The sequence below is a fragment of the Camelus ferus genome, chromosome 32, assembly GCF_009834535.1.
Source record: "Camelus ferus isolate YT-003-E chromosome 32, BCGSAC_Cfer_1.0, whole genome shotgun sequence".
NCBI classification, from domain to species: Eukaryota; Metazoa; Chordata; class Mammalia; order Artiodactyla; family Camelidae; genus Camelus; species Camelus ferus.
In genome coordinates, this window is record NC_045727.1 from 8,592,270 (window position 1) to 8,615,080 (window position 22,811).

Genomic DNA, 22,811 nt, shown 5'->3' on the forward strand with positions numbered 1-22,811 from the left:
AGATATCAGTGATTGCTAATCAGAGTTTCTGGGTCATTTGTTATCTGTACTCAAAGATATCACTGTGCCTCAGATTTAACATTTTTTCACAGTGCCTGATTTGGATTTTCAGGTTGATAGTTTAGGCATAGCTAATTAAAATTACAGGAAAATGATTTGAAAAGCCATTACTTTATGACATTCTTTTAAATTGTAAGTGAATGAATATGTAGCTTACTGGAAGAACATTAGTTTAAGCACAACATTAGTAGATTTCAGAAGAATTTTAAGCATTAAAAATCTGTTTCTTTTGTTGCCTTCTAATTGGAAAGAATGGTCTCATGATGTTTTACATGTACATTTAAGAATGTGTATCAAGAAAATTTTATAATAATAGTAATAATGTAAAGGCAGAACATTGCAGATACTATTTTGTTTTCTATGTGGCTATTCCAAGAAGTCACTGCTTATGATGGGGAAGTAGGGGTATATAGCTCAGTGGCAGAGCACGTGTTTAACATGCATGAGATCCTGGGTTCAGTCCCTAGTACCTCCACTAAAAAAAAAACTCTAATTACCTCTCCCCCAAAAAAACAAAATAGAAGTCACTGCTTATGAGAAAACAGCACAGTGTGATCAATCTAAATATTACCTGTGCTATATAATTTATAGCATGTTGAAAAACAAACAAAAAAAGAACTAGAATTGCCTACCACCCTACAGAAATCTGTTAGAAGTCTGGCAACTATGATGCAGGGTGTACTTCTGTGCAACTGCCTAATTAATACTAAGGCCTCTTAGCAGCATGTGTAATATTTGTGTTAATTGTGGGTATAGTACTGGCCAATGAGTTTCCTAAAATAGAATCCCCTCATGGTCACTCATTACTTTAAAAATGCTAGTAAGTCTAGATAGGACTGCATTTTGAAAATTAGAAGAATGTTAAATTTTCATGTGCATTTGAGTATAACTATTTTAGAATCCTATATAGATTATAGCCTCAGAGAACAAGTACACTGGCAGACTTTCAATTTCAAAAAATGACAAAAATGTAATTGCAAATTAGATCGAAATTTCATCCTATGGTCTTCTAGCTAATTTGGCATCTGAACTCAAGTGTTAAAGTTCTGTTTAGTAGTTACAGGTTTTCAAACTTACAGTGTCCAAACCCAGAGTCATATTTTCTTGTAAAAATAGTAAAACTTCCCTCAAAAGATTGAGAGTTGCTTAAATGTGGAATAAGCAGAGGGACATTGCTGTAGTGAGTTCCTCTTCATAGCTGGCTTCTTGATTTTCCACACACTGCAATGACCACTTTTCATCTTTTTTTTAAGAGAAAACTGAATATGCCAGTGACAGCAAGCATAAATAAGAAATGCACCGGTCAGGTTTGGGTGATTTTGTGTGTTTGCCAGCACCTGTGTCCTGCTGCCTGGTCTCACTTGGTGCCGTCTGTCTGTTGCAGTAACGTGCCTAGTGTCGGGAGCCTAGCTGATCCAGACTATCTGAACACACCACAGATGAACACCCCGGTGACACTGAACAGTGCTGCCCCAGCCAGCAACAGCGGAGCAGGAGTTCTGCCATCTCCAGCAACCCCTCGCTTCTCTGTCCCCACACCACGGACCCCCAGGACCCCAAGAACTCCCAGAGGTGGGGGCACTGCCAGTGGTCAAGGGTCTGTTAAATATGACAGCACCGATCAGGGGTCACCAGCCTCTACCCCTTCTACCACACGGCCCCTTAACTCTGTGGAGCCTGCCACCATGCAGCCAATCCCTGAAGCCCACAGTCTCTATGTCACCCTGATTCTCTCCGATTCTGTGATGAATATCTTTAAAGACAGAAACTTTGACAGCTGTTGCATCTGCGCCTGCAACATGAACATCAAAGGGGCGGATGTCGGGCTTTACATCCCTGATTCTTCCAACGAGGACCAGTACCGCTGTACCTGTGGGTTTAGTGCGATCATGAATCGCAAACTTGGCTACAATTCGGGACTTTTCCTGGAAGATGAGTTGGATATTTTTGGGAAGAATTCTGACATTGGTCAGGCTGCGGAGAGGCGCTTAATGATGTGTCAGACCACCTTCCTTCCTCAGATGGAAGGAGCCAGAAAATCCCAGGAGCCACCAATAAGCCTTCTCCTCCTCCTGCAGAATCAGCATACACAACCTTTTGCTTCACTGAGCTTCCTGGACTACATTTCCTCTAACAATCGCCAAACTCTTCCCTGCATGAGCTGGAGTTACGACCGGGTGCAAGCAGATAATAATGATTACTGGACGGAATGCTTTAATGCCTTGGAGCAGGGCCGGCAGTACGTGGATAATCCCACAGGCGGCAAAGTGGATGAAGCTCTGGTGAGAAGTGCCACTGTGCACTCCTGGCCTCATAGCAACGGTAGGTTTCCCAGAAGGCAGGATGTACTTTGAAAGTTATCATGGTGCAAGGATAACTTGCAGACTTTCTTTGCTTTGTAACATGACAAAATTTTAAATTTCATTTCTTTAAAAAAAAGACAGAGCTAAACTAAGAGCCATCTTGTTATCACCCTAAATTTAAGGATGGGGAAATGTTTCATATTGAAACATCTTTGGAGAAGACTAATTATTTTATGAAAATTTTCTCTTGTATTATTAATTCACATAAGCAGCTCATACTGGAAGCCTGTGACTGCTGAGTATCAGGTCACCTAGAATATGCAAACTGATACTTTGCACACCTTTTCACGTTCAAGCCTGCCCGTTCTTCTGGGTCAAGTTTCCGTGATGCTTCTCCCATGGTGCCTTCTGCCCATTTACAGAGTATTTTCTCCTTCCTCTGGTTTCCCAGTATTTTGTGTCTCTGGTAACTGATCACATTTTACTTTGTGCTGTGGTTACTGGGGCATGTCACTGTCTTAAAAACTTGAGCTATAAGAGTGCCAAGCTTCCCTTTCCTTACTCATTCGCTATCTGTGCCGTGAGGTATCCTGGGGAATAAAATAGTGACTGAAAGAGACAAGGTACCAGCCCTCAGGGACTTTCTAATCTATTATGGAAAATGGATATGAATCAAAAATTACACAAATAAGCATATTATTACAAACCATTATAAGTGATGAAACCATGGAGTAGGAGGGCCACCCTAGGCTGGAGGTAAAGGGACACTCTGAAGAAGTAATAACGTTGAGATTGCAACAGTGAGTGCAGGTTAACTGGGAAAGGGGGGAGGGTCATGAAGAACTGTGTCCCATGCAGGAGTGGAAAGTGTGAAGGCCCAGAATTATGTAGAGCACAGGCCCTTCAGAGAGCTCACAGAGGCTTAGAGGCCAGCAAGACTAGGCTGTGAAGAGCCTTTTGAGACATGCTGAGGATGGGGTCTTCCTCATGTAGGTCATTGATGGGTTTTCTGAAGAGGCTGACATCAGCTTTGTGTAGTTAAAAAAGAAGAAAATGTACTCTGACCATAATGTGGGCTGTGGATTAGAAAATGGCAGGAATGGACTTGAGGAGACAGAAGGTGTTGCAGTAGACGAAATAAGAAGCAACAGGCTGGCTTAGTGTCTGAGCAAAGACGATGGAAAAGAAGTGGAAACATTTAAGAGATGTTTGGGCAGTATTACTGCAGGACTTGGTAATGAGTTGAAGTCTGGGAATCAGGGAGAGCCAGATATTAAGGAAGAGTCCCAGTTTGTGATTTGCATACCTGGACCGACAGTGGTGTCATTCAAAGATAAGCGTATTAGAGGAAGACCAGGTCTGGGGAGAAAGGCCATAAATTGAGTTTTGGAAGTTTTAAAGATCTCTTTTGAGACATCCAGGTAGAGGCGTCAGGTCGACACTTAGGACTTCACAGCCTGGGGCTCAGGGAAAAGGAGTAGACGGCATGCGGACAGTATCTCAGGTCAGGGGCACTGAGGAGGAGGAGAGCTCGCTGAGCAAGGAGAAAGCACAGAGCAGGAGGAGGGCCTGGAACAGGGCTTGGTGAGTTCTGCGATGTAACCAGGTTTCACGAAAGAGAGAGTGGTCATCAGGCCTTCAGAGGCAGCCGAGCTTTTAAGATAAGGATTAAGCACGTCTTCTGACCATAGTGAGAGCTGTTTCTGTGGAACGGTGGGCACAGAGGCCAGGCTGGAGGGGTTCCATGAGTGAAACATGGACCCTGCTTTTGAATAGTCCTCAGTGCTGCAGAGGGGAAGGGTCCATAAGCTTCTTAAATACACGTAGTTTGGAATCTGGAATACTAAAAGTATGTCCAGAGGACAGGGGTCAGTGGAGCAGGGAGTAGCAGTGTTCTCTGCAGAGGCCAGGCGGGGAAGCTTCTTAGAGGTGGAGGCTCTTGAGGAAGGATATCAAGGGCGTATTCATTTTTATAACTGCTTGAGTTTGAGCTCAGTGCCTTATGCTTAGCAGGCCTTTAATTAGTCTGCTGCTTGAATTTATGAATTAAAGAAAGTGCTGTCTTTCCCCTGAAGAATTGTGGGTGATTATCTCAGGTGGTTCCTTTTACTAGATAGTGGCCTTCAGAGACAAAAACAGATTGTGTGGGTGGCTCAGTAGTGCCATCTTTGGATATGAGGAATAGCACATTTTATTGCAGGGGAGCTAGGGATACCAAATTCAAATTCGTAAAAGTACACATCACGTAAATGAATAATGTGCAGAGCCAGGTTTGCGAAGAGCTATGTCCTAAATTGTGTCCTTTAGCAACATACTTTGTTTTGTATGCACAAGAATAGAGTTCACAAAGAATTATGTGTGCTTTTATTTTTCTCTAACCTGTGGTTCTCTTGGTCTGTCATTTTCCTACTTTTGTTAGAGCCATAGGTACGAGAAGTGCTTTACTTTTTTCTTTACTGTAACGAAACAAGAAGCACAGGCTTGAAGATGGAGGCGATTAATGCTGCTTCAGTCTCAGGCAGGCTGCGGAGCGGGCGCCGTCCAGAACTGTCTGAAGGCGGCAGCTGCTCCTCGGCTCCAGCAGGCGGTGTTCGCGCAGGAGTATGCTCTCGGCCCCAGGGTTGTCAGGCAGCCTTCCAGTTTTTCAAGAGAAGCTGGAAATTCAGATTTGTATATGAAATTTCCTGGAGAGGTACATTCCAAATTAAAAACAAAACCTCTGTGGGCCATCAATTTGCAACCTGCGTTTAATTTAGGGACTCATCTGAGCCCCCTTGAGCCCCGTATGTTTCAGATTTAGTTGGTAGATAAGTCATAGATTTCCATCCGTGCCCCTTTCCTAATCAGCTAGAAAAGTAAGAGGAAGGAAAGGTCTTTAGGAAGCTAGCTGTGCAGATTCATAGCTGATCGCCTCCTACCTAATTAGATCCTTCTTCAGATCTTTTTGAGAATTTGATGAGGACTATGGACTTTCTCCCCGGGGAGAAATACACATATGTTCGTGCATGCATGTGCAGTTTAGGGTAGAGTTTCAGACTCTTCAGATTCTAGAGTGAGGGCCCCTCCTGCTAGCAGGAAGAATATATGTTCTGAAACGACGAATCCCCTACCTTCCTCTCTGTACAGATGTTGCCTCTGCCGTGTTTTCATGGGCTTCTGCCTGTGCAGAAGGTTGTCTCTCTCTTTATGCATCTTGTATTTTGTGAAAATATTTTCCATTAAGAGCATTTTTGAAAGTTTTTTAAAGTTTCCATTAAGTTCCTTTTCGTCATATAATCAGAACACTGATATTTGTAAATAAACAAATTAACAAACTTAAAGTAAGAAACAATAATTAAGAAATTTTTACAGCTCTCTTTTCTTATTAGCAACTTTGGAAACAGGTTTGTATGGTTCCCAAAACTCAGACCTATCTACCTTTCCACTTTTAGGCAATCCAATAGTTAACTTCTTTTATTACTTCCAGTAAGAACTTATATTTTCTCCACTTTAGGAGAAGAATATCTTCCCTCTTGATGCCTAAGTCAAGTATTTTAGAATCTACTATAAATAGACTCTGCTGTCAGTGATGTCTTTGTCATGGACTATAACTGTGGTCCAAAATGACGGCAGGAAAGAGGGGAATGCCAGCCCCCTTTATGATTTCTGGTCCTTTTCATTTCATTTCTCTTCTTCCAGTGCTGGACATCAGCATGCTCTCCTCCCAAGATGTGGTCCGTATGCTGTTGTCCCTGCAGCCCTTTCTCCAGGACGCCATCCAGAAGAAGCGCACGGGCAGGACCTGGGAGAACATCCAGCATGTACAGGGGCCACTCACCTGGCAGCAGTTCCACAAAATGGCAGGACGGGGAACCTATGGTAGTATCTTTTCCCTGTTAAAATTCCTTCCGGTTTTTTGTTCATGAAAAGCAGCTTAGTTACTGTCAAGTCCTTGCTTCCCTGACAAAACAGCATCTTTTTCCTCATGACTATTAAGTTTTATAATCTCTGTTTTCTGATAGTCAGTTTTGGAGATAAGGTTTCTAAACATCCTTGGCACAGTCACGGTCACAAACAATCCCTAAATAGAGTCATCGTTAGAGTCTCCTCGCCCTTCCAGTCCTCACTGCGTTTTTGTCTGGATGAACTTCTGAATCAGTTCTGTCAGCTTCTTCATAGTTAGGATTATAATGCTGATCTTAAAAAAAGGACATAGTACTGTTTGGAAAACTAACTTTAACTTACTCTAGTCTGCCCTCTGATTTTGTTGAACCTTTATAAGCACGTTCTGACTCATTTAATTAAGTTTCTTCATCAGAGGCCATTTAATCAGAGGATTTAAAGAAAAGTGTCACGTCAACCTACAATAAAATTTCTGATGCCATAATTAAGACTAATGCACCAGGAAACTCCACACTGTCCAGGTTGTGGGAGACAGCCTTTTGAGCAGCTTCCTAAACTGCAGTTTTGTTTCAGGTTCAGAAGAATCCCCTGAGCCGTTGCCCATCCCCACCCTGCTGGTCGGCTACGACAAGGACTTCCTCACCATCTCGCCGTTCTCCTTGCCGTTTTGGGAGAGGCTGTTGTTGGACCCATATGGAGGCCACCGTGATGTTGCCTATATTGTGGTGTGTCCAGAAAATGAGGCCTTGCTCGAAGGAGCCAAAACATTTTTCAGGGACTTGAGTGCTGTATACGAGGTGAGAAGGATAGGAAGATTGTTTTTATCATACGAGTATTCAGATGGTTTCTCGTTTTTATGACTAAATTTTAAAGAACAAATATCTTCAAAGGAGGTCTCAGAGAACATTTGCAAATAGTTGGAGGATGAAGAAAAGAATTAAATTGGCATGTGTCTGTAGAAGTACATTGCTTTCTCATCTTAGCTTTATATTTCATTAGATTTAAAAGATTCCCTCTACCAGCTTTACCACATACATCTTAAAATCCCATCAGCTGTTTTTTTCCCCATTTATGTGCTTGAGTTTAAAAGTATTGCTCATCAGGGGATAGTGATTGTTCAGAAGATGAACTTTACAAAAAGAAAGCACATCTCTTGAGGGGGCGGGGAGCAGTTCCTGAAAACAGTATAAAAATGTTTAGCTTGACAGTTTCTGAATCAAAAGACATTTAATGAATCATGTCTCTCATGTTATATTTGACACTGCATTCATTGTAATAGTAAAATTTTGATACATACTGATAATGTCTAACAATGTCTAAAAGCCATTTAGATAATTTTATATATTCAGTACATAAATTCCTGTTACTTTTGAAAAATTAGAATCATGCCTGTCTAAGAGCAGGTGCCACATATCTTTTGCTAAAGTACAGATACACTAAGTTTTTTGTACCTTATGCTTACGGTATCTTTTATTTGACAAGATTCAGTGAAATTAGTATTTATAAAGTATTTAGAACTGTGATAGGCATGTTATAAGCATATGAAAGTGTTTGTTAATCAGATGCCAAGTTAAATTTCAAAAATATTTCATAATAGAACATCACTGTGTGTGTGAGTACACATGAAGTTGTGAACTTATGTGTTGCTACAAAGAAGTGAGAAGATGCCAATGTGTCAGATGATGGTGTTAATTAAACCACTAAAGGAGACTCTTGGATACAGTAATTTCTGAACAGTGCCTGGTCCATGAATGTGTTAATAATATTAAATCATGATTACCCTGACAGAAAACTTGTCAAAGCAGTTTTAAAGTTGGCCATTCTCTTGAATGAAGCTTTCAACATAAGTTACAAAACAAAAAAGGATTGCAGGATTGCTTTAGATCTTAATGACTTTATTAGGATTGCTCATTTGGCAGTAATGCATATCTGCTTCAGGTGAGTGTGCACTAGAGCATTTTATAGAGGTTTTAAGCCTTCCGTTCTTCCACATTAGTATGACCTCTTCTGCTGGTCAGTAAGTAGTTAAGTAGCTTACTTTCTGCAGGTGTGTATTGCTAATTCTCTGCCGTAAGCACCCATTTGATGTCCTGGAGGTTAATAACAGAATCTCATTGTGCTAAAGAAAACTACTTACTTTTAAGAAGTGATCAGCATATCTACTGCTTCAGTGGCCTCTGCTATTAGTGATCTCCAAATCTCTGTAACAGCGTAACAGATGGCCCATAAAATTTTAATGTCGTCTTATGGGAAAAATCATGAGTACGGATTACTTAAGAGGTTTTAGTGGACATATGTCTCAGTCAGCCTTTGTAGGCAGGAATCTGGTTAATTCTTTATTTGACCATTAGCAATCAGGTAGTGCTCAGCAATCTTCCCTTATGTAGGAGGAATTGGCTGGAGTGAAGAAACATTTATTTTTCCTTCGAGAGGCTAGTCCAGGTTTTGGAGAGACAGCAATTGCAGGGCACATTACAGTTGCTAGAAAGGACCAGCTTGCAATGGTTTGGTCGTCTGTGGCAGCCCTGAGAGAACAGGGAAGATGCTTCCCCGTGTGTGGTTAAGAATCTCCATAGTGAGTGATGCTGCTGAACAAGGAGCAGCTCTTGTAACAGTGGTCTGGTTTGTGCTGTCAGATGTGCAGGCTTGGGCAGCACAAGCCCATCTGCAAAGTGCTGCGCGATGGGATCCTGCGTGTGGGGAGGACCGCTGCACAGAAGCTGCCGGACGAGCTTGTGAGTGAGTGGTTTAACCAGCCCTGGGGCAGCGAGGAGAACGACAATCATTCCAGACTCAAACTTTATGCGCAAGTTTGCCGCCATCACCTAGGTAAGTGGGGATTTATTTGGTCAAGTCGAATTTGGGAAGTCAAATGGCAGACTGCCCCCGCCCCCCAGTCAAGATGCACCATTACGCTTCTTTGGTGTCAGGGGATGGTAGTGTTCCGTCACTGTATTTATTTAGGTCGAATTTTTGCGTTCTAGGTAGTTAAATGTTAATTTTTACGCACACATATATTCTTTCTTTTTTTCAAGTGAAGCTTTTCTCCAGAATTTATAATGAGTAGCTCCATGCTCACTTCTATGTTTGCAGAACATATAAGCTTATGTTCAAGTGCGGAGATAGCATTTTGGGTGTCGTAATCAGAGCATCGCAGCATGGAAGCGTAATTTTTTACAAAGTGGCCATTCTGAATTTCTGACTCAGCCAGACACTGCAGAACATGACTAACGTCGCCTCTCTGCATACTCTTTCAGCACCTTATCTAGCCACTCTGCAGCTCGACAGCAGCCTGTTGATACCACCTAAGTACCAGACCCCACCAGCAGCAGCGCAGGGACAAGCTGCACCTGGGAACGCCGGGCCTCTAGCTTCAAGTTCAGGGCCTGCAGCTCCCTCCGCTGGCAGCGCGTTTAATCCCGCCTCTAGCGGCAGCGCTGCGAACCCGGCAGCAGGCGGCTCTGCACCTGGTTCCTCTGTGCCGCCGGCCTCCTCGTCTGCCTCTGCTCCCGTCGTCAACCAGATAAGCACTGCCTCCTCCTCAGGATTCAGCGGTAGTGTCGGAGGGCAGAACCCCAGCTCCGGGGCCAGCTCTGCAGAGAGAACACAAGGGAACATAGGCTGTGGTGGAGACACGGAGCCTGGGCAGAGCTCCTCTCAGCCCGTCGCAGGATGGACAGGAAAGGTGTGGTACTCAGTGTCCATGACAAGCACCTTCAGCTTGGACCCCTGTCTGCTCTTCCTGTGCCCCCTTCCCCTCAGCCACACGAGTCTCTAAACCCAGTAAAGGGCTCTGTTTCTCTCCTTCCCAAGAGAAAGTAACAGCTGTCAGTCTGTAACTTAGAACTTTGAGACTTCTTAGAAACTTAGTATTATTAAACTTTTTAGCCTAAAACTATTCCTAGTATAATAGGACTATCAGTATACTTACTAATTAATATACTTAGTAAGTTTATATTAATTACTATTAATATTATATTAAATATAATATATGGATAGTAACAGTAAACTCTTGCTGTTAACACAACAGTATTATAAAGCATCTTTGTAGAATCTAGCCACAGGGGGAAAGACAGCTGGAAAAGCCATCCCCCATGTTGGAGGAGCATATCGTCGTTTTCCGTCGATCTTGGTGCCAGCTGGTTTGGTTTGCCTTCATTTTGCTGCATATTATTGTTCCATTTAATCTGTAATCATTGTCCAGGGAGTCAGTGTGCTCTGGAATGGGTTTATTTTGTGTAAGTGTCTTACGAGGGACTCTCTCTGCAGTGTCACAGAAAGGGAGAGGATAGGAATCCCCACCGAGCCTGACTCCGCAGACGGCCAGGCCTACCCTCCAGCTGTGGTCATCTACATGGTGGACCCCTTCACTTACACCGCAGAGGAAGACTCCACTTCCGGAAACTTCTGGCTGTTGAGTTTGATGCGCTGCTACACAGAAATGCTGGATAATTTACCTGAGCATATGAGAAATTCTTTCATTCTCCAGGTAACTGTTTGCAAGTTTTTTTTACTTTATTGTTGTTGTTTTTATGAAAGTAAATACAAGTTCATGATTTTTTCATAAATTGGAAGTATACAGAATAGAAAAAATTATTCTATATTTTAGAGTCAGCCATTATTAACATTTTGATGCTTTTCTAGCCTTTTTTCTGTGTTTGTTTACACAGTTGAGATCATAGTTTTAATGTAACTTGTAGTATTTTTGTATTTAAAGTCATTCAGAACACTTTTCCATGTTACTTAAAGTTCTCACAAGCAGCGTACTTACTTACTGTGTATTTTCCCATGTTTAACCGTTCCTGCACAGTGAGGTATGATTACTTTTTTCTACCTTTTCGCTATTATAAATACAACCGTAATAACATCTTTATGAATAATCTCTTTTCACATTTCAGGTCATTTCTTAAAGTGAATTCTTAGATAAAGATAGTGATAACTAATGTCACATTCCTTTTGCAAAAGGCTATAGCTACTTACATTTCCTTCAGCAGTGAGTGAGCATATCCATTGTCACTGAACCCTCATCAGCTTTATAGTGTAGTAATTTTTTTTAATTTATAATTAATAGGTAAAAAATTATATTCTTGAATGTTTGGATTTTGTTTTACTGTCACTTTAATTAAAGCCATCTTACAGAATCAAAAGATTGAAATTAAAGTTACCAGTATAGGTTGTTGATAGTTTTTTTATTGATTTAAAGTTTGTCTCAAATGATTAGACAGTAATTCCAAAGATTCTATGTATACTATGTGTATACATTATAAAAATGAGAAATATATTAAAAAGCAAGTCTTTAAATTTCAGGGCATAGCAACGATAAATTGAGAATTTATCCCTAAAATGGGAACAGGGTAATTTCTAAGCAACAGTGTGACTTGACCGGCAAAGGGGCACCTCTTCTTAAATTGCTGGTGTACATTTGGAATATAGGACTCTGTCACTGAAAGCAGTTAAGGGGAATTATATTATGTTTGGCATTTCTGTATTTTAAGACTACAGTTCCCTTCCCCATGCAAGTAAAGAATTCATGCCATTTCATTTCCCAACTTTCCTGTTAGCATATTAGATCTGTTTCGAGTGGTGTTTGTATTTGTGTCTGTAGATTGTGCCTTGCCAGTACATGCTGCAGACAATGAAGGATGAGCAAGTTTTCTACATTCAATACTTGAAGTCCATGGCGTTTTCAGTGTACTGCCGGTGCAGGCGGCCTCTGCCTACACAGATCCACATTAAGTCCCTCACCGGGTTTGGGCCTGCCGCCAGCATCGAGATGACCCTCAAGAACCCGGAGGTAGGTTGCAGCAAAGCAGAAGTTTTCAGAGAGAGTACTGTCACACTAAGGATGCACGCCGGGAGAGGTGGCTGCTTGGTGGCCTCATACCTTCACATGAGAGCGGCAGCTTGCTTTAATCCTTAAGTTAAAATAGAGGAGCAACCTCTATGCACTTGAATAATGTTTTGAGAAAAGAGGCACACTCTGGCTATTTTTTGAGGTAGAACCTAAGGCAATAATACCCTTACCCCTTGTACTTACAATGCTCGACTTGCCTACATTTGTTTTATTCTTTGCCCCTTGAAGCGAATCTCCGTCCTAGTCGCCCTCCACTTGCCCAGCCTCCCCCCCCCCCCCCCCCCCCCCCCGCCAGGAGCGGCCGCTGCAGGTGCGCTTGCTCTGCCTGGGCCCCCCGTCCTCTGACGCGCGTTCTAACAGGGAGTTGCTTTCTCCTCTGCTTGTCCTGGTGCTGCTGAATGTAAATGAATCGCTCCATCTTCACACACCTACTCCCCACAGCTGTGTACCTCAAGCGGAATTTTAAAACACCAAATCAGAAGTCGTACACTGTTGCTTTTGCCAATCGCCTTATCCTGAAGACAGATGTACAGGGCAATGTTTAGAATTTTCAAAGCCTTCTAAACTCAGTTCCCACAACTTTTGCATGAAACCTATTAATAAAGGCCAGCAAACACCTCCTCACCATAAGAGAAACTTAAAAACACAAAAAACTGCTAATTTTAGTTAATAATGTAAATTTTTCTGGGAAACTATGAAATGCTTATAAGTGAAAAAAAGTGATGCACTACTTAATACTGCATTTGTTGTAACGTGGGTCAGGTCAGCTTGGCCCCGAGAGAGGGAGCTACTTAGCTGACAACTTTACATTCATTCTGGGCGTACAGAAAATTTCTGTCTTTGGCAATTTTAGGTTAGTTTATTCTTTTGAGTTTGCATTGTTTATTTCTGGGGTTTTTTGGGGGGGCAGGAGGTAACTAGGTTTGTTTGTTTATTCATTTATTTATAAGTATTTTTGGAGGAGGCACTGGGGATTGAACCCAGGAACTCGTGCAGGCTAAGCATGCTCTCTACCACTGAGCTCTACCCTCCCTCCCATATTGTTTTTGTAAGCAGTTCATCTCTTTTATCTACTACTAGGTTTTTCTAGAATCAAAATATGTTTCTACTTGTTCATTTGTGCCTAGAAATTATGAGTTTGTGCCTTTATAAACTTTGAATCTTTTACTTATGTACTTCTTGTGGTTATTCTGCAATGCAGATGCAATCATTCCTTATGCTTATAGTAAGAAATTATCACAATTTCAAATGATAACTGGTAATAGTGTGCATTTTCCTAGAAAAGAAAGGCTGACTACCTGCATTACGATAGCCCAAGGTGTTATGTAACATTTTTAAAGATTATAACATACTGGCAGAATACTATGAGAGTTCATGAGATAAAGTGGGACTTGGATTAAAATAAATTGCAAAACTATGCTTTTTTTCTTTTGTTTTGGGACAGGAAGAGAGAAATCTATCATTTGATTTTATTAAAAACAAAAGAACCAAATGTTATGAATATTTATTGAGGTTTATAAATTTTTATTTGCATTAAGGTAATGGCGCATTGCTAAATACTGCCTCTCCCTCAGTCTGAAGCTGAAGTTTTGCATTTTCATTCAGTAAATAGAGCTGAGTGTCTGCTGGGTGCCAGGTGCTGTTTTTGGTGCTGATGGTGCAACAGTGAACAAAACACCAGGCCCCTGACTCCGGGAATTCTCATTCTCTGCGATGGCATAGTCTCCTGCAAGCACATTTCACATAAGAAAGGGTGTATTTCAGTATTTGTCATGCAAATTTTAGAAGAAAAGTCCTATTGCTGGTATCACCTTTGTTGTTCATAGAACAGAGTTTGGGAATGATGTTTTACCTAGTGCGTGATGTATCAAAAGCTGTCTATTTCTTCTAAAATATTTGACATTTAACATTTTGTTTTACACACAATTTTAAGGTAACCTCATCTGGACTCTTTTTTTTTCCTTAAGCTTCACTGAGATGTAATTCACAAAGCATAAAATTAATCCTTTTACTCGTATAGTTCAGTGGTTTTCAGTTTATTCACAGAGTTGTACAACTGTCACCACTATCTAATTTTAGAACATTTCATCAATCCAGAAAGAAACTCTGTACCTGTTAGCAGTCAATCATTTTTTCCTCCCTTTAATTCCTGACAACCACTCTCTGCTTTCTGTCTCTGGGGGGTTGCCTGTTCTGGACATTTTATATAAATGGAATCGTACAATAGGTAAGCTTTTATCTCTGGCTTCTTTCGCTTAACATAGTGTTTTCAGGGTTCATTCACATCATAGCATGTATCAGTACTTTCTTTCTTTTTGTGGCTAAATAATATTTCACTGTATGGATAGACCACATCTTGTTTATCCATGTATTAGTGGGTAGACATACAGGTTTTTCCACTTTTTGGCTATTGTGGATAATGGCGCTCTAAACTTTTATTTATGAATGTTTGTGTGGATATATGTTTTCAGTTTTCTTGGTAAATACCTAGGAAGTGGAATTTCTGGGTCTATGGAGAGTGAATGTATGAGTGATGAAGTTAACTTTGAAACTTGAGCAAATCATTAAGTATCTTTGTATCTCTAAAATGAAAGAACTGGATTAAAATATTTCCAAGGTCTCTCTTAGCTTTAAAATTCTTTAATTCCATTATTACTATTTCTCATGCTGTGTATTTCAGGGGTTGGCAACTCTGCAGGCTAAATCCGGCCTGCGGCCTGTATTTGTGGGACCAGCTAGGTAAGAATGATTATTACAGTTTTAAAAAGAGAAGATTATATGACAAAGACTCATAAAGCCTGAAGTATTTACTATCTGGTCCTTTAATTAAATTTGCCGACCCCTGCTGTAGTTTACTAGATATTGAAATGTGTATAATAGCAGTAAACAAAGATGAGAATTAAATTTCATCACAGTTTATCTAAAATATTTGTTTTAGGTAACAGCTAGTGCTTTGATTTCTTAAATTACACACGCGCCCATGCGCGCGCGCGCACACACACATTAAAGTGTAATACACATACTTAAAAGTAGCCAGTCTTAAGTATATTGCTTGTGCCCTAAATAAAAATATTACTTAACAAGCACAAGAAACAAAACATAAAAAGCATCCAGAAAGCTCTCTAATGTTCCTTCTAGTCACTCCAGTGGTAATCACTATTCTGACTTACAACATAATTTTGCCTGTTTTTGATTTTTATATGGATGGAATCATGTAATTTACAGTCCTTTGTGTCTGGCTTCTAACACTCAGTGCTGAGAATCATCTGTTCTGTTGCTTGTAGTGGTAGTTTTTTAATTCTCTCTGCTGTTCAGTGTTTGTCTTGTGTGACTCTGTCAGTTTATTATCCACTTTACTGTTGATGGGTATTTAGGCTTTTTCCTGTTTGGAGCTGTTACGATTGATGTTGTGTACATTCTTATCCCCGTCCTCTGTGAACACGTATGTGCATTTTGTAGGGTCACAGGGTGTATGTTCAGTTCAGCAGATGCTGTCAGACACCTTTCCAACGGGACTGTATCATTGGACAGTTCTAGTTGCTCTGTATTCTCACCAGGACTTGATGTTTTCGTTATTTCAGACATTCTTCTGTGTAATAGTATCTCACTGTGGTTTTAATTCACTTTCCTAATGACTAAAGAAGTTGGGTCAATTTACTTCCTAAAATAGTAATTTCTTTTAATAAGGAAATACTGGCTTGGTTGGGTTCCCTACCTTAAACAATCTTTTTGTATCATTCTTATTTATATATATAGCATTGGTCAGGCGCAGTCTGCTGTCATTTATCCCTGTTGGTTGCACTCAGTGCTGTTCTGGGTTTTCTTGCGGGTGTTAGGTCGAGTGGCTTTGTGTTGATACTGATTCTGATTTTGATTTCAGCGGCCCAGCCCAATCCAGCTTTACTCCCCTCCTTTTATATTGGCCCCAATCAAAGACAAGCAGACAGAGCTGGGAGAGACGTTTGGTGAAGCGAGCCAGAAATACAACGTGCTCTTTGTGGGCTATTGTCTGTCTCACGACCAGCGCTGGCTTTTGGCTTCCTGCACTGACCTCCATGGAGAATTATTAGAAACTTGTATTGTAAATATTGCTTTACCAAACAGGTGAGGAGCCTTGGTGTTTTTGGTGCATGTAAATTGATGCTATGCCTCTTCTCAGATGTGGATTGTCCTAATTTTGTCTCTACATGCAGTGGGTACCATGTGGGTGGGTTCTTTGGAATTTTGTTGGTTTTGTCTCACTAAGTGGTAACTTTGATCTGGGGAACCCGTTTCCGTTTCTGTTTTAGATCACGGAGGAGTAAAGTGTCGGCACGTAAAATTGGACTACAGAAGTTATGGGAATGGTGCATAGGTATTGTTCAGATGACATCTCTACCCTGGAGAGTTGTAATCGGGCGACTTGGGCGTCTTGGCCATGGGGAGCTTAAAGGTGAGAAATTCCTGGAACAAAGGAGAAGGGCTGAGCTAGTGTCCTTAACCGAGCTGAGGGAGCAAGTTGTAAAGTTGGTAGTAAGAATAGAGCAGATTATGTATTCTGGTTCTTTTAACCGTGTAGGATAAACCAGTGGTTTTTAGACTTTTCACTAGCAACAGAATCATCCGCTCCCCAAAAAATCTTAAATATTGAACCCCAATATATACAACAGGAAAAGAATGTCTTATTAATATAAAAGTGGTACTTAAATTAGAATTTCTAACATTTACGTATATATTGAGTCAGTGAGAAGAACCAGTCCATTTTAACTGGAAAATTCTACGTCAGAGGCAATGGATGATAGTAGAAGTCGTGTGAGAACAGCCTTCAGTGTCTTTCATTTGTGTTGGGTGGTTGGCGGTGATGGGTTCTATGTCTGTTTTTGTCTTGGTGGCATAACAGCAGGAGAACCCTTGTCAGTCAGACAAGGACAAGTAGTTACAAACTGAAGCAGTCTTTGTTCTCATTGCCACTGTCTGATTTTCTTCAGTCTGGAAACTTAAGAGATGGCAGATTCTTTTAAGTTGAACCCCCCGGTGTAGCTGCCAACTGCTTATATTCCTTATCATACGCCTAACAGTCACAAAGCACTGTAACTGCAACACAGCCCAGCTGACCACTGGCAGCTGCCTTGCCTGGCATCGAGCCCAGCTCATTTATTATCCTAGTCTGGCTGCTTGTACAGTTTTATATGAGCAGTATGAACAGGCCTAGATTATTTTTTTTTAAGCCCTAGCAATTCATGACACATTATAAAAAGTTCAATATATGCATATTTGTGAGAAGTTTTTTTTCTAAGGTCTACACAAGAGCAAGCATATGTCACAAATTAGCTTGGTAGTTTTGTAAATGCCAAGTATATTAGGGCAGAGTTGGCAAACTTTCTTTGTAAAGGGCCAGATAGTAAATATTTTCGACTTTGCAGGCTGGCCATTCACTGTTGTAACTACTCAGCTCTGCCATTGTAATGTCAAAGCAGCCCCAGTGAATGGGTGTGGCTGTGTTCCAATAAAACCTTGTTTACAAACAGGTGGTGGGCAGAACGTGGCCTGCAGACCATAGTTTGCTGACCCTTGCATTAGAGTGTGCATAGTTCTATCAGGTATTTGTGGAACCCCTGATACAGATGTACCTGGCATTGTAGCAAGTGCCCAAGTGAGTTATTTATTAGGGTTTAACAGCAGTTCATACGAGTCTTATATAATATGTATTAAATAAGTGTTTTGTTAGGAATCTGTTGTACACAGAATTTTTTTAGTATTGAATTACACTGTAGCTGAATAGAAAATATTACCCTTTTCATTTTTTAAAGAATATTATTCTTATAATGAATCTGTATCAGTAGCCTGGAGGTCTAATACATTAGAGGATTCATTTCATTTCTGTCAGAATTCCTATCTTCTCTCCTAGTATGCCTTTTAGTCAATCTTACTTCTTAAAGGCTTTGAGCCACACTTAACCCTTGGGAAAAGTTGTACTATAATAGAAAAGAAGAAGAGGGGATAAAAATGTAGCCTAGCAGTCTAGTCACTTGGTGTTTTGGAAGATTATTAAGGCCATTGCCTTCCTGTGTTAATATTTTTTAGAAGAGACACACTCTTCTTATCTGTTGGAGTATAAGTTTGACTGAGGACTCCATCAAAAGATTGAGAGCATTTTAAATACAGAACTCATATCTGATTTTTCTGTGGTTTTTTAAAATTCACCCTCCATGTTCCCGGCCACTTTAATTTCAGCCACTTCAGTTTGATGCTCATTAGGCATATGAAATGTGAAACGTTTTATTCTTCCACCTGCTTTTTAAGGGGAGAGCAGCCTGTTTGCAGAAAGTGTATGGAAGTAGGGAAGCCTGCAGTGGAGTGACATGTCAGTGGGATGTGACATGCTCTGTGTGTGCCGGGGTCAAAATAGAGGACGAGTACTTTGCAGTTCAGGGAGTAACATAACCCTCAACGGTTCTCTGAGTAGACATAGTGCCCTTGTTTGGAGGCAGTAAACAAATAATAGGAAGAAAATTTGTGCCGATTTTTTAGTCAGCAGTTAGTGTGACGTCATTTGGAGCACCTTACTCGCACCCACTGTTCATCAGTTCTCGGGCATGCTAAGGAAGGGTCCACTTCACTTCCGCTGCTTGCCTCTTGTGAAACAGCCAACCTACAGCAGTAAACAGTACAGGTTCGCCCCAACCGTGCCCTCTTCTAACAAGAAGTGTTGATAGGGGCAGGGCAAGAACCAGACCTGGAGATAGAGGAGAAAGGCTGGAACAGACTGGCATCGCCATCAGAAGGCATTTGTTGAAGTGCCTGAGTCTGTCTGGGTCTGTGCTGGAGTCACAGGTCATTTCGGACGTAGTTTCATTCTACAGTTGTAGACCTGTGTTTCTTTGTTAATGAAGTGTAACAGATGTCAAGTCACATTCTCTCTGTAGCGAAGAGGGGAACCTGTGCAAAGCCGTATTCCCTTTAGGGCCCGATCCTGGAAGTGCAATTACTAGGCAGAACTGGTAAAACGCTCAAACCTCACATCAGTATGAATTTCTAAAGAGTATGTGTGACTGTGATATTTGATTCCAGATTGGAGTATCCTCCTTGGAGAATGTTCACTACAGACAATCAGCAAACGGCTCAAGGACGTGTGCCGGATGTGTGGAATCTCTGCCGCAGACTCTCCTTCTATCCTTAGTGCCTGCCTGGTTGCCATGGAACCCCAGGGGTCCTTTGTAGTGATGCCAGGTAAACTTCTGATACTTTCATTAATTAGGTATCAGAGCAGTTCACTGCATTCAGACTTAAGTCCACACACAAGTGTGGAATGTATCCTTTTTATCTTTATGAGAAAAGACTGTACTTAGGACTCAAAAATGGAAACCATTTGGTTTCTTCCAAGGGGAGTGATTTATGATTTTATTACCTTTGTTGACCATCGCTGGGGAGAGAGCCTAAGTCCTGGATATGACTGAGCGCTCTTAGCGTCAGGGCCGCGTTAGTGTTGCCTGACCCCACTCTGTCAGTGCATGAAGATCGCCCTTCAGAAATGACTGCAGCAGGCATGCTGGGTACTTGACAGGCTCCCCAAGCAGCCTGAGGACATTTAGAGTCTCTGTGACACATGTTGAGGATGAACATGAGGCAGACAGGGGGCTGGTAGCCACAGTAACTCTCAGTAAGCGTTAAATGTCAAAACATTGTGGCCACAGAATTTTTAAAAAATTAGCAACTAAGCTATTTTATAATTTTATTACTAAGCACTGTTATCCTTTTTAAACCTGTTTTTACTATCTAAATGTTTCTTTGATCAAGTGAGAGACCCTGTCCACTCCCTGTAAAAGTCAATAGTGTTGTGGTGAGAGAATGGGGTTGCTTACGATCGGTCCAGAGAGACAGATGTCCTGTACCAGCCTGCTCCTCAGACCTGGAGTTAGCTGTCGTCTGCACCTCTTGGGCAGATTACAGCATTTCTTTGTGCTCTGTCCTCCTCATGAAATGGGGATAGTACTTTCTACCCCGATGATTGAATGAGATGCTACGAATAAAGAATTTAGCACAGAATCTGGCATGTAGTGAGGATTCAATAAATATTAGCTGTAACAATTAATAGTTGAATGGTACCATTTCCGTAGAATTGTGTCATTTAGGAGATCAGTCCTTTATAAATTGTGAGCAATCACAGGAGGAAAGAAAGTTTTATTTTTAGAGATACTTTTTCAATAATTAATTAAAACATATTTGGTGGACTCAGTCCAGTTTTATCTTAGCCTTCCCAGTGTGAAATGTGGCTTCAGTTATCATCGCTTGTGCTCTGAGTCAGTTTCTTGGAAATATTTGAACAAGTGGACTCAACTTACAATGTTCATCTCTCACAGTAGCTGTGTCAGACCTGCATGGCTCCAGCTCGGGTCCTCTTAAAACTTCATTGCTGAGTTGTTCACTGCTGTGTAAAAGGAATTGATACATTAGTTTTTTTTCCTTTTTTAAGATGCTGTCACGATGGGCTCGGTTTTTGGCCGAAGCACTGCACTGAACATGCAGTCATCTCAGCTTAACACCCCTCAGGATGCTTCTTGTACACACATCTTGGTGTTCCCAACATCGTCAACCATCCAAGTGGCTCCAGCCAACTATCCCAACGAAGATGGGTTTAGCCCCAACAATGGTGAGTGGAAGACGCTGTCTGTATTGAGCTTAACTCCTTCAGCAAGACACAGAGCTACTAGCACATGGAGTCAGTCATTGGGCTGCTGCAGGTTTTCAGCGTTGTCGTGAACAACAGGCGAAATATGAAAGTTTGAAAAACCCGTGTGGTTTTGAAGATTTAATTTACACTATTACCAAGACCAAGTAAACATTTTCCTCTCTTGGGTAATTAACTTTATCTTGTTTTTCATTAAAGGCAAAGTCATATCTGCTTGGTAGTCTCCTGTACATGAGTATCACTCTTGGAATAAATATGTCCTGATCTCATTTGAAATGTATGAAGATAGCACCTGCCTTGAGCTAGTCGAAGGGAATCTAATCTGCTCTAAAACAACTCCTTATTTGATTATTCTGAGTAGATTTGTTTTGGTTTGAATATCTTAAGGCATTTGTTAAGAAATGATTACTTATAAACTGTAAAATGCTTATTATGTAGCCATTTGCACTGTTTTTTTAAGAATTTTGCACAGCTGCCAGCAGCTACGCCCATTAAATGGGGAGGTAAAAGGAAACCATCCTGCATGTATGTATGTATAACATACATTGTATGATCACACTGAATCTTAGCAAAAATGTTCGTGGTGATCGGGTTTCCCCATTACACTTTTCTTTCCAAATTTTCTGTGTGCACCTTACTTTTATAATACGGGAGAGGATTTCTCAGTGAAAACATGCTTTGATCTGCTTGTGTAATAGGCCTCCAGTTTCAGGGCAGGTTCATACCTATTAACATCTAAAATACTGAAGGCTGAATTAATGCATGTTAATTGGACACATACGTGGAGTCTGCTGTTTTCTTGGATGGTGCCAGTTTTAACTTTGTTTAATAATCAAGTTGCTGCTCTAGCTGTTTTGCCATCTTTTTATGTGCCTTTGGAGGCAATACAGAGTATGGAGTTGAATTTTATGTTCTTTGTTTCTCCATTCTGTTAATACTTCACATTCGGAGATCACCAGAGAGTACAAAGTGAAAGAATGGTCGCAGCGCCTCATCCCCAGTGGGCACACATTAAATCTTCACTAAGTTGTTACCACCACACGCAGTATGTTGGTTAAGTTGGGGCTGTGGGGTCTCCTTTTAATTTTTGTGCTTTTTTTTCCTCTCCCCTCTAGATGACATGTTTGTTGACCTTCCGTTCCCAGATGATATGGACAATGATATTGGCATATTGATGACTGGGAACCTCCATTCCTCTCCCAACTCCTCCCCAGTTCCCTCCCCAGGCTCTCCTTCTGGGATTGGCGTGGGCTCTCACTTCCAGCACAGTCGGGTAAGGACAGTTTGAAATGGGTTGTTTAAAGCACCGTCAGCCTTTAAGAAAATCCTCTAGAAGCATGATCATCTTTTACGACACGCACCTCTCTTCTTGGTGGTCGCGGTCCCTGGTACGAGAGAAACAGCAAGTGGGAAAGTGACGCTGTGGTGGCTCCACTTTGACTAAACAGGGGTTCTGAAGTAATGTATTCTTATTCCTGATCTGTATGTTTAATCAGAAGACTAGTCCTATTACAGCTGCATGGGTTTTGTGCAATTATTGTTTTCTGAGCAAAAATTAATTTTGCTTGCTGCTTCCCAGTTATTTTTAAATTTTTTGCCAAAATGGTGGCTTTTCAGAGGCTAGTTCAATAACCCTGCGTATTTAACACGTGACGTAACTGTGTTAATTGAAGAACACATTGTTGCTGGTTAATTATTCTGAAAGAAGCCTAACTGTTGTTCCATGTCGGGGAGCCTTCATTTAGGCAGTCAGGTCTTCCCTGTGGCCAGCCTGCAGGACTGGGAAGAGCCTGCAGGAGGATGATTTCGGAGAAGTGTCCAGGTTAATGCCAGAGTATTAAGGGAAAAAAACAGAGCTTACAACTAGTTTCATCCTTTAATATCTCAGGGATAGTGGAGGTGGATTAGCAGGAGATTGAAGAGTTAAAGGTTCTGCCATCGCTCATGTTCACTTTGTTTAAAAGCTAGGTGATTCGTGTCTCCCTGCTGTATTATACTTTTTATTTAAAATGTTAAGAGATTGAGGGGTTAAGACACGGAGAAA

At 41.2% G+C, this 22,811-nt stretch overlaps 1 protein-coding gene across 1 annotated transcript in view; it reads left to right on the forward strand.

The window, feature by feature from the left end:
* Window positions 1–22,811, forward strand: part of MED13L (mediator complex subunit 13L) — a 254,112-nt gene that overhangs the window by 223,258 nt on the left and 8,043 nt on the right. The window contains 13 exon segments of the mRNA XM_032471688.1: window positions 1,445–2,382; window positions 6,042–6,221; window positions 6,819–7,042; window positions 8,882–9,074; window positions 9,503–9,906; window positions 9,908–9,930; window positions 10,515–10,734; window positions 11,851–12,039; window positions 15,980–16,203; window positions 16,389–16,531; window positions 19,150–19,308; window positions 20,552–20,728; window positions 21,883–22,040. Coding sequence (XP_032327579.1) covers window positions 1,445–2,382; window positions 6,042–6,221; window positions 6,819–7,042; window positions 8,882–9,074; window positions 9,503–9,906; window positions 9,908–9,930; window positions 10,515–10,734; window positions 11,851–12,039; window positions 15,980–16,203; window positions 16,389–16,531; window positions 19,150–19,308; window positions 20,552–20,728; window positions 21,883–22,040 — 3,232 coding nt within the window.